Source organism: Vicia villosa, linkage group LG4 (assembly GCF_029867415.1).
Source record: "Vicia villosa cultivar HV-30 ecotype Madison, WI linkage group LG4, Vvil1.0, whole genome shotgun sequence".
Taxonomy (NCBI): domain Eukaryota; kingdom Viridiplantae; phylum Streptophyta; class Magnoliopsida; order Fabales; family Fabaceae; genus Vicia; species Vicia villosa.
The window spans coordinates 5489645-5502820 of NC_081183.1; the positions used below are offsets into that span (position 1 = coordinate 5489645).

Consider the following 13176-nt stretch of genomic DNA (forward strand, 5'->3'; position numbering starts at 1 on the left):
TACATAAACACAAGTAAACTCAAATCTCTGTGCAAAATGAGTGAAGAGTACAACTCTGGAATGTATGTAAGAATAGTAGATAATTACTGAATTTCAATTCAATGTCACTCACTCTTGCTAAATCATAGGCCTGCTACTCATTTTCTAGTTTCATGCCTTTTAATTTTAGAGCTATTAACTTGTAAATTTAGATTGGGTTTGAGACATGTGAGTTTCATAACTACGTAATGCTTAATTGTACTTTTGTAATTTAAGTAGAATCCTCCAATCAGAGTCATGATCCTCCAATTTGACAACATAAATTGGAATTGAGTTCATGCATGACTTTTTACTTACTCACTGTCTACTCCTTTCTATTTATAGATTAGTCTCCAATTCATCATAAAATTGGTGAAGAATGGTGGTTATAGTGATATTTGATGTGGTTAAATTAGTCATCAGAATTGGATGAAGTATTGGTCGATAATAGTTGAAGTGGTAGTTGACAAATAATAGTAGTTGATATTGGTTAGATTGCAGATTATAAGTGGTTAAAGTGATGATTTAGAGGTGAACTTGAAATATTTTATCAGACTAAGAATGATATAGAACCATAAAATATCTATCACTATTGTTAAAATTGTTGTTGGGTATGTTGCATCAGAGTTGGCTCAAAGCTTTAGGCTGAATAAGAAGTCAAATGTTTATTGCTTCATCTTCATTCTCTTGGAGCTATTTATATGGAAAAAGTATGTATAAAGTCCAAGCACAAATGAAGTTGTGGTTTTGTGTGAATATGTGAAAGTTTTGTTGGAGACTGACTCAGTTTCAAATTCCTTTAACAAGAATTTATTGCAATTTGCAAAGAATGAGTTGATTAAGGTTATGAGATCGAGTCTATTTTGTACTTTAAAGTATCTTTAAGAAGGCCAAGCATAGTTGAAGTTGTTCATGTTCTTTTTTAGGTTTCAATATTGTCTTTATTTGTTTAAGATTATAAATGACCCATTTTTTAGCAAACAAACTTGCTTCAGTTCAAGTATGACACATAAACAATTGATTGATGTCAGCTTCACAAATTTTTTTTGCTTTGTGGAGTGATGTCGAGTCCTACAACCCGTGTTTGCAATGTTTAACGATGTTTTGAATTGGATTCTACATTTTTGATTTCTGATTTAGGATTAAGTAAATCAGTCTAACATTATCATCTTGGCAATATAAATTATTAAACAAAGTTGTTCGTTTGACTCTGGTTAGGTTTGTTCCGAACTCTATTCTAAATTATCATATGAAAGTGGTTTGCCTACTTCACCTAACTTGTGATTTTATTGATAGGATGGCCAAATTTTTTTATGGAAAGGTAATTCAAATCTGGTGTTCATCTCGTTCACTAGAATAAAATCATTAAGCCTAACAAAAGGGGTGGTCTTAGGAGCCGGAAAGCAAAAACGACCAATACCTAGTAGGGGTTATATATCCTAACTATATCCTAGTAGGGGTTATATAACAGTAGGAGTTATATCAATAGGGGTTATATCAGTAGTGGTTAGTAGGGGTTATATACCCTAACTATATCCTAGTAGGGGTTATATCAGTAGGGGTTAGTAGGGGTTATATATCCTAACTATATCCTAGTAGGGGTTATATGTCCTAACTATATCCTAGTATGGGTTATATCAGAAAAAATAAACTCTGTAACAATCTTCAGAGTACACTAATAATAAACTGTCACCATTAAAACAATTTGTTTTACTGAAATAACCCTAGGGCTAGCTTTGTTCAAATATATGTAGTCGACGCATACGCGGACTTTTCCGTAGGATCAAACAGAATCCAGATGGCACAGTTCAAAAATACAAGGCCAGATTAGTGGCCAAGGGCTTTCATCAAGTTCATGGTTTTGACTTTCAAGAGACCTTTTCTCCAGATTATCTGAAAAGAAAAAAACTTATCCTAACTATATCCTAGTAGGGGTTATATCAGTAGAGGTTATATATCCTAACTATATCCTAGTAGGGGTTATATAAGTAGGGGTTATATAACAGTAGGGGTTATATAACCTTATCCACTAAGTCCATATGGTCATTTACATTATTCAGTTTGGGTTGAGCCAAGTCCGTGATGAGCTAAGTTGAGAATCTCACTCGAAGAAATTCAAATGTAGTAGTTCAGATGATGGAGAAGTGGCATATAATGGAGACAATCACATTTCTTTATATGTTATGTCAATGTCCTATCTTGCTCTTGAAGTTATTTTGGGACTTCCATATGACATGAAGATTGATATCTGGTCACTTGGCTGCATCTTGGCAGAAGCTTTGTAATGACAATGTAAGAATAGTAGATAATTACTGAATTTCAATTCAATGTCACTCACTCTTGCTAAATCATAGGCCTGCTACTCATTTTCTAGTTTCATGCCTTTTAATTTTAGAGCTATTAACTTGTAAATTTAGATTGGGTTTGAGACATGTGAGTTTCATAACTACGTAATGCTTAATTGTACTTTTGTAATTTAAGTAGAATCCTCCAATCAGAGTCATGGTCCTCCAATTTGACAACATAAATTGGAATTGAGTTCATGCATGACTTTTTACTTACTCACTGTCTACTCCTTTCTATTTATAGATTAGTCTCCAATTCATCATAAAATTGGTGAAGAATGGTGGTTATAGTGATATTTGATGTGGTTAAATTAGTCATCAGAATTGGATGAAGTATTGGTCGATACTAGTTGAAGTGGTAGTTGACAAATAATAGTAGTTGATATTGGTTAGATTGCAGATTATAAGTGGTTAAAGTGATGATTTAGAGGTGAACTTGAAATATTTTATCAGACTAAGAATGATATAGAACCATAAAATATCTATATCCTAACTATATCCTAGTAGGGGTTATATTAGTAGGGGTTATGTATCTTAACTATATCCTAGTAGGGGTTATAGGATCCCAAGTGACTTGGGGTTATTTTAGTAGGGGTTATTAAGTAAGGGGTTATTTCAGTAGGGGTTAAATATCCTAACTACATCCTAGTAGGGGTTATATCAGTAGGGGTTATATATCCTAACTATATCCTAGTAGGGGTTATATCAGTAGGGGTTATATATCCTAACTATATCCTAGTAGGGGTTATATCAGTAGGGGTTATATAACAGTAGGGGTTATATAACCTAGTATCAATTTTTCAAAGATTTCAGTAGGGGTTATTTCAGTAGGGGTTATATATCAGTAGGGCTTATATATCCTAACTTCCTAGTAGGGGTTATATCAGAAGGGGTTATATATCCTGATATATCCTAGTAGGGGTTATATAATTGTAGGGGTTATATATCCTAACTATATCCTAGTAGGGGTTATATAACAGTAGGGGTTATATCAATAGGGGTTATGTCAGTAGTGGTTAGTAGGGGTTATATACCCTAACTATATCCTAGTAGGGGTTATATCAGTAGGGGTTAGTAGGGGTTATATATCCTAACTATATCCTAGTAGGGGTTATATGTCCTAACTATATCCTAGTATCATCTTTTCAGAACATACTTTAACACTCTTCCTTTTTCTTTTCTTCTCCTTCTCCTCTAAGGAATCACTCATTATTAGGGTTTTTCTTCATTGCTCCCAAAAAACCAAACTTTCCATCATTTTCACTTTCACTCTTTTCAGTTCTGGTTTATTTTTACTAGATCAGTATGTATTTTTTTGTTTGATCATGCTATTACATTCAATTTCGTTGCTTCATAGTTTGAATTATGATTAATTTTTTTATTTGACAATGTAGTGTCATCGAATATTATGGAAGAAGCTCTCATGGAAATGGATCACTATAATCAGAGACAGGTTGTGCCTGATGCTCTTTCCTTTGCTAGAAGGTTAGTTCAATCCTTTCATTTTCATTTTCGGATTCAAATCTCGTTAGTGACGGTAGAATTGCAAAAATTGATGTTATGTGTTGCTACTTTTTTTTTTTTGTGTAGCTATCAACTTGAAGCGTTGGACAGAGCGATTCGTGAAAATACAATAGTGTATTTAGAGACTGGTTCTGGAAAGACTTTGATAGCCATCATGCTTCTCCGAAGCTACACGCATCACCTCCGAATGCCTTCTCCTTACATTTCGGTTTTTTTGGTTCCCAAAGTTGTACTGGTTTCTCAAGTATGCTGCGTTTTTATCATAGCTTTAGCATATTTGAGATACATTTTGATTAATTACTATGTGATTTTTGAGGATTCATTGTGCTTGTTTGTTTTGTTCAATTGTGTATTCTAGCAAGCTGCAGCATTGAGAAATCACACTGATTTGAAAGTTGGAATGTATTGGGGAGACATGGGTGTTGACTATTGGGATGAAGCTACATGGAAAAAGGAGATGGGCAAACACTGCTTATTTATCAGTGTTTCTTCACTTTTATTTTTTAATGCAGCTGCAAATTCTGAATCGACCTTGTCAAAAAATATTCGAGAACTAATGACTCTAATGCATTCAAAGGTTGTTTTTTATTTTCTTGCTCTTCATGTACAAGTTTTAAAAGTTTCTCTTATTTATTAGTGTTTGTTCTTGCCATGTTTAATTTCTTTGATTTTTCTTTTAATTTAAAATTTAAGGTATACACATGTTTAAGTGAAGCTGTCATCTCACAGTTTGTACCAACCTCTACACCAAAATTCTGGTTTTACAAGGACAATGCGATTTCATTTACGCAATTCGGAGATTTGGCCAAGAAACTCAACATATTAAAACAACAGGTGTGTATATTTAAGCAAATTATAAATGTTCAAAGATAGAGTTCAAATTAAACTAAAGTTACTGTACACCTTTTGTCATCCTTTCTCGCATTTTGCCACTGAATCCAAACTACAGTACCATGTATTTTTGTCTGATCATAATTGATTATTAACTTGAAATGGTTCTAATTTGTTCTTCAGCACGAGCTTTACATCACAAGTTCAGATTTGACTAAATCAGCTGTGGAATCTGCACTCAAAAAAATAGCAAGGATTTTTACTGCCTCAATATTCTGCTTGGACGAGCTTGGTGTTTGGTTGGCTTTGAAGGTCCTCTCCCTTCTGCTGCAGTGATGTCATTTGTGACTCTATTTTATGTTCATTTTTGTATAATTATCAACTGTTTTCTTACGTGATAGGCTGCAGAGTCCTTATCTTCCATTGAAATTGAAACTTTCTTATGGGGTCACTCAGGTGATCAAATTGTCAAAAAGTTTAGTTCAGCTACTATGATGACACTGCAAAGTTACATACCATTTGGTAATAGTTCTGTAAGCATTGAGTGTTAAATTTTTAATTTAATCTGTTGTTATATTCTTTTATTAAATTTAGAGAATGTCTTCTTACACAGATCCTCCGTGGACTATTGGTAACAATATGAATTTTGACGTGGATATGGGTCTATTGACCTCCAAAGTGTCCTGTCTTATTGACTGTCTACTTGAGTATAGGTAATCATAAATATATTTCTTTCTAAATATTTCAAATGTGGTGGTAGATCTTGCGGTATTTTTTTTAATCTTTTCTATGCTCACTGATTAAACATTGTTAACATATGAAGCACATAATCTGACACGGCCACTAATACGTGTCATGTGAATGTCATACGAGTATCGACCACCAATCCAATGAGTGTCGAGCGAAAGGAAAAAGAAACATTTTTTTAGGATACTTGTTTGAATTTCCGACACGTGTTATACATGTGTCATGATTGTCGGACACCGCGACATGCTTAATCTTCAAGGTGCCTGTGCTTCATGGTTAACTAGTTGATCAATAGTTAATCTCTGTTTTTATTATCTTTAGTGATTTTTTTTACCTCATTTTGGTTTTGGTTTTGATTTTGATTTTGATTATTAAATTTATTAAACCTATTTTAATGGTTATACTGTGTGCATACTACAAATACAGGGGTTTATCTGAAATGAGATGCATAGTTTTTGTGGAAAGGGTCATTACAGCTATTGTCCTTGAGATTCTATTGAACACTTTGCTTCCGAAATACAATAGCTGGAGGACTAAATTCATTGCAGGAAACAGTAGTAAATTGCAAAACCAATCTCGAAAATGTCAAAATGAAATCGTGGAAGAATTTCGTATGGGATTGGTATGCTGATTTCTTAGATAATCCGTTGTACTGTAATAAACAAATACTATTACTTATTGATGAAATATTTTAATCTGTAGGTCAATGTCATTGTTGCAACATCAATTCTTGAAGAGGGTTTAGATGTTCAAAGTTGTAATTTGGTTATTAGATTTGACCCATCCCCCACAGTTTGCAGTTTCGTACAGTCTCGAGGCCGTGCAAGAATGCAAAATTCAGATTATATATTGATGGTTAAGAGGTAATAGTGTTGTTTCTCGTTAGTATTATGATTTCTAATTTACTCCTGTAGCATTTAGGCATGGGCCATTATACATGCTGCAAGAGAAAGTTATAATATCAAACCAATACATATCCTTTAAAGTAAAATTTCCCCAAAAAACCTTATTTTATTCTAAAATTACAGTGGGGATTCAGTTACACGTTCTCGATTAGAGAAATACCTTGATGGCGGGGACATGATGAGAAAGGAGTCTTTGCGTTATTCTTCCCTTCCATGTGAATGTCTTGAAAGTGATCTATTTCATAATCAAGCTTACCGTGTTGCATTCAATTACATTTTGAGCATCAACGCCTACTTAAGGCTAGACATGTTTTTCCGGTAAAGAATTATTGTCACGGATACAGACAAGCTAAGGACAGAGGTTTGAGCTTTAAAGTTTTTATTTGTTTTTTTTTCTTCGGTTGCTTAATCTTTCCTCTTTTATCATAAAAATCTTAGGTTTCCACAGTAGATATGGTTTCTTCTATCACTATTCAAACACTAATAATGTATAATCACATCTTAATCTTGTGTCTTTCTTTTTCAGATGTGAGCAAGACATTTGTTGAATTACCTCCTGAACTCTGCTATATAATTATGTCACCATTACCAGTCAGCACGCTTTATTCATATGCATTTATTCCATCCATCATGCATAGAATTGAGGGAATGCTTGTAGCTTCGAACTTTAAAAAGATGCATTTGGATCATTGCCCACAGAATGGGATTCAAACATTCAAGGTGGGCTAGGTTTTCTCCTTTCCAGATTAAATAATTTTGCAACTTTTTGTTTATTGCCCTTAATAGCTAAAAATTTGTAGAAAAGGAGAATTATTTTTACTGTATTTATTAATAATGGAAGTAGTTTCTGGATTCTGCCCTACTTTGTGTCATCTGCTTCGGCTCATACACGTTGAATATTTTGAGAAAAATTTTTGTTAGGAACCTCCTCCGTTTTCATTTTTTGGTTAATCTGTGTTGGTGGTATATGAATGTATGGTTTTTATTTCTAGCTGTCAAACATTTTAAGGATATTTGCACTGATGGTATATGCATTTTGCATTGTAGGTCTTGGAAGCAATGACCACAAAGACATGCAAGGAGACCTTTGTTGTCTTCGATGGACTTCAATTATGCTTTCACCAGTTTCATAACCATAGTGAAGAAATCAGTTATGCTTTCACTTCCTTCCATCTAAAGTAATTGATGCGTTCTTTTGTGAGTTTGTAACCTCGCCTCTTTCACCTTTTCTGCGCCTCCAAACAACTTTTCTAGAATTTCTCATGCTTTTTTTGCAGATTCCACATCACTTACTTTTTCAAATTATCTGGACTCACACATTGACGAATCATAAAGAGAGCTCTGTAATTCTTCCTCTTCAATTCTTTGTGTGTGGCCTTTTCTTCAGTTGTCTCGTTTTCTGCAAGTGGTGCTATGTCTTCTTTCACAAGATCCCAAAGATCTTGATAACAGGTAGTGCATTATCACACCCCAAACTATTAGTAAAATCTCCATAATAATTTATTTTTTATTCTTTCATAATATTTGCAATATTGATATTTTTCAGAATTTAAATAGTATGTCAATAGCCTTTTCAAGATATTAGTTTAAAATCTAATATTTAGGAAATATAATTTTTTTTAAAGTGATTAATATTTCAATATATATATACATATATATATATATATATATATATATATATATATATATATATATATATATATATATATATATTATATAAAATCTAAAAATTGAAATATTTTAGATATGCAGAAGACACTCCCTCTCCAAAATAAAAATTGATTTTGGAAATGCATCTCTGAAAATAATATTTTTTTATTTTTTCGAAAGTGCACTTCCGAAATTAACTTTTAAAAAAAAGTGTTACGGAGATGTTTTTCTGAAATATAGGGACATTTCGGTATTTTTCGTTGCGGATGTCTAAAAAGGTTTTGGGTGATAAAGAATTCGTCTTTAGCTAATGACATTAGTGACAGTCTTGTAATACAGGTTAAGATACTATTATGTATCTATACTTTAGCTAATGACATTATTGTTAATAAAATTACTTTTTTTATTTAAAAATAATTTTTTTTAGAGTGTGAACACAATCCAAAACAGATAAAAATAATTTTAAAGTAAGATTTCATGAAGAAAAGCTGTGAACGTTTGTGGTAATGGTTGTATATAAAGGAATAAATTCATGCCCTACAAGTGAGAGGGATGGTTTTATTTGGTAATTTGAAAGAGAGAAGTATGCCCAACATTATAGGACATCACATGCGGGTGCTTCCAAGTCAAAATTATTTAATGTATGTTCATTGTTTGACATTGGAGTGGAAGAATCTTGCTATTTTCGTGTAAACTGAATTCATGTAGCAGCAAGTGATATGTATGGTTTTATTTGGTAATTTGATAGAGAAAGATATGTTGAAAATGAATTCTCAATGTGTAATGACCCATTACTAAAGAGAATGAAAATGGAATCTTTTATGTAGGTCTCTATTTTCCGTTTCCTTCCAGCTTTGCATATTGCTGTGTGATTGAGCTAATGGCATTAGTGACAGACTTATAAATACAAAATATTGATGGTTTATAAGCAATATGATCATAGTTTAACATTGATTGCAAATAATATAATTTTAATATTTTCATGATAATTTAATATGTTCAATAGGATGCTAGTCTCAACCGATCAATATTGAAAAAGAAAAATGAATGAGGAAGGGATATATATATATATATATATATATATATATATATATATATATATATATATTTATCATTTTGATTTCCAAGTCGTATTTTTAATAAGTTAAGATTTAAATTAGGATTTTTTTTAAAATCATATGTTAATCTTCCGTTAATAAAATAATTTCATATATTTTAATCAATTTATTTTAGTCAATCCATGTTTGTCTATCATTGTGATAGTGAAAGGACATTGACCATTGACCCGTTAAACAAAGACTTGGACTCATAAGCTTTGCAAGTTGATGAATGTTCCAAATCTATCATTGTGTTACATACACAGTCAAAGGACATTTTGCTTTATAAAGGACATTTTGCTTGCGACTTTACAACAAACCTGCTTTTATTGTATCATCACTTTTTCTTTAAAACCATACAAACCTGCCAAGTTTTCATCATCACTTTTTCATCATCACCCCTACAAACCATACACTCACCTCATACTAAAACAACAACATCAACAGTGTTCATCAATACAACACCCCTGCCAAGTTTCACTTTTTCATCAAATATTCAGCCGGATACGTCACCAGCCGTCGGTACCCTTCTCACCGGTCCTCTGCGAAGTTTCATTCTGGGTAACTTTTCTTTGCTTTCCATTAATTATTCGGTCTTTCTATCAGTTTCTTGATGCTGTTGATTAAATATAGTACTACATTATAGCTGGCAACATCTTGAAATTGAATTTAAGATTATTCGAAAAAAATTTAAAATTTCTTATTTAAAACAAACAAACCGGAGAATTTTAATTGATTAAACGAAAAAAATTACATCAATTATTTTAAAAATTATTAAAGTTTCTTATTTAAAACAAACAAACGTGTAACATAAAATATGACTAGATCACTAAATTTTTTTTTTCAATAACATTAATAAGTTTTATTATTTTCTAATACATTAGTAGTAAATAAAATTATCAATTAATTTACTTTTTATTTTTTGTGTCCAAAGTAGGGCTGGACAAAATTTTGGAAACCGGTCCAATCCGACCTATCCATGAGGTCCGCTGAACCACGGTTCGGGTTAACCGGTTTATCGGTTTACCGGTTTGGCTGTGTATGGGTTTAAATGGATTAAACCGGTCGGATTCGGATGGTAAATTTAGGCCCAAAGAAATCCAAAAACCGACCGCCGTAGTTACTTCTTATCTATTATTTTTTGAGGTTTAGTTCTAATAGACTAGATTGAATCTGGATCATTCATTTAACTTGGCCCAAAATAAAAACACCACAAAACAAAACCCTTTTACATTCAGAATTCACTTCAATTCATTCTTTACTAGGGTTTCGTTTCTTCCTCTATACCGCCGCCGTGGTCCTCTCTGCATCTTGTTTGCATCATCAAGCACCACCTTGCCACAAATTCATCCTCTTCATCCTCTATACTTCCTCTTCATCCTCTTCCAAACCCATCAAAGGTGACTACTTTCATATTTATATTCTTTCATATTTTAGTCTTTTAATTTTTTTAAATATTTTTTTTGATATAATTATTTTGTTTCAAGTGCTCATTGAATCTGGTTTGTTTATCAACTCGTGGAAAGCTGTAATTAATTTAACTATTTATTTTATTTATTTTACTATTATTTATTTTACTATTTTTTATTTTAATTCTCATTGTTAGATTTATTGTTTTTTATTGTTAGTGTTTCTAATATAATTTATTGTTATTGTGATTCTTTTAGTTGGAAAGGATAGAAGTTGGATCTTGGTTGCACTTGGAGTCCTGAAGATTTGTGTAACTGGATCTTGATAATATCTGAGTTTTTTTATATGTATTGCTCTGATTTTTTTTTAAAATGTATTGTTCTGAGTTTAGTTATGGATGTATGTAAACTAAAAATTATTGTAGAATTTAATAATTTTGTATTGATGTTCTATACCATTTCAATTTTGCTATTATATTAATCTATAAACTAATTATTAATAGTTTGTAAAAGAAAAATTTTGAATTTCTTTAAACGGGCCAATATTTTTGCTAACCCAGTAAGTTTAAACCGACTAACCCACCCAAACAATCCGTAAAACCGGTTTAACCGAAACCGATAAAAACCGAAATCTTAATGGTCGGAATTGGACCAGGCAAATGGAACCGCGGTTTGTGTTGGATCTAATATTTGGGCCCGAATCCAACCCAAACCGACCGTTGTCTAGCCCTAACAAGAATTCAAACCAGCCAGTGGAAAGCAGACCATAATAATTTAAAGCTTCAAAATCATTCTTTGTGATTGACACCACATGTGCAGCACTTGATTACCTAGATGCTTTCATAGAAAATAACATGTGAATGTGAATGAAAGCATATTTCTTATAGTACATCACAAGCTGTCACGAGAAATAGATATTTCACAAGAGTAAAAAATAAAGACACTTAAAGGTGTTTTATGTTAAGAGATGTTGTTTCATCTTGATGCTAGATGGTTCCCATTTAAAGGTAGTGCATTATCACACCACAAACTATTAGTAAAATCTCCATAATAATTTATTTTTTATTCTTTCATAATATTTGCAATATTGATATTTTTCAGAATTTAAATAGTATGTCAATAGCCTTTTCAAGATATTAGTTTAAAATCTAATATTTAGGAAATATAATTTTTTTTAAAGTGATTAATATTTCAATATATATATATATATATATATATATATATATATATATATATATATATATATATATATATATATATATATATATATATATATATATATATATATATATATATATATATATATATATATATATATATATATATATTATATAAAATCTAAAAATTGAAATATTTTAGATATGCAGAAGACACTCCCTCTCCAAAAAAAAAAAATTGATTTTGGAAATGCATCTCTGAAAATAATATTTTTTTATTTTTTCGAAAGTGCACTTCCGAAATTAACTTTTAAAAAAAAGTGTTACGGAGATGTTTTTCTGAAATATAGGGACATTTCGGTATTTTCGTTGCGGATGTCTAAAAAGATTTTGGGTGATAAAGAATTCGTCTTTAGCTAATGACATTAGTGACAGTCTTGTAATACAGGTTAAGATACTATTATGTATCTATACTTTAGCTAATGACATTAGTGTTAATAAAATTACTTTTTTTATTTAAAAATAATTTTTTTTTAGAGTGTGAACACAATCCAAAACAGATAAAAATAATTTTAAAGTAAGATTTCATGAAGAAAAGCTGTGAACGTTTGTGGTGATGGTTGTATATAAAGGAATAAATTCATGCCCTACAAGTGAGAGGGATGGTTTTATTTGGTAATTTGAAAGAGAGAAGTATGCCCAACATTATAGGACATCACATGCGGGTGCTTCCAAGTCAAAATTATTTAATGTATTTTCATTATTTGGCATTGGAGTGGAAGAATCTTGCTATTTTCGTGTAAACTGAATTCATGTAGCAGCAAGTGATAGGTATGGTTTTATTTGGTAATTTGATAGAGAAAGCTATGTTGAAAATGAATTCTCAATGTGTAATGACCCATTACTAAAGAGAATGAAAATGGAATCTTTTATGTAGGTCTCTATTTTCCGTTTCCTTCCAGCTTTGCATATTGCTGTGTGATTGAGCTAATGGCATTAGTGACAGACTTATAAATACAAAATATTGATGGTTTATAAGCAATATGATCATAGTTTAACATTGATTGCAAATACTATAATTTTAATATTTTCATGATAGTTTAATATGTTCAATAGGATGCTAGTCTCAACCGATCAATATTGAAAAAGAAAAATGAATGAGGAAGGGATATATATATATATATATATATATATATATATATATATATATATATATATATATATATATTTATCATTTTGATTTCCAAGTCGTATTTTTAATAAGTTAAGATTGAAATTAGGATTTTTTTTTTAAAATCATATGTTAATCTTCCGTTAATAAAATAATTTCATTTATTTTAATCAATTTATTTTAGTCAATCCGTGTTTGTCTATCATTGTGATAGTGAAAGGACATTGACCATTGACCCGTTAAACAAAGACTTGGACTCATAAGCTTTGCAAGTTGATGAATGTTCCAAATCTATCATTGTGTTACATACACAGTCAAAGGA

General features: G+C 31.2%; 1 protein-coding gene across 1 annotated transcript; it reads left to right on the top strand.

Annotated features, from left to right (window-relative positions):
• Window positions 1-4392: 4392 nt before the first annotated feature.
• Window positions 4393-7523, top strand: LOC131595291 (endoribonuclease Dicer homolog 2-like; the record flags this gene model as incomplete). The annotated part of the gene is made up of 10 exons (XM_058867602.1): window positions 4393-4464; window positions 4581-4721; window positions 4902-5030; window positions 5120-5240; window positions 5332-5431; window positions 5892-6087; window positions 6168-6328; window positions 6494-6731; window positions 6897-7090; window positions 7418-7523. Coding segments are annotated over 8 exons (1119 nt in total), but the record flags the coding sequence as incomplete, so codon positions are not given.
• Window positions 7524-13176: the final 5653 nt, after the last annotated feature.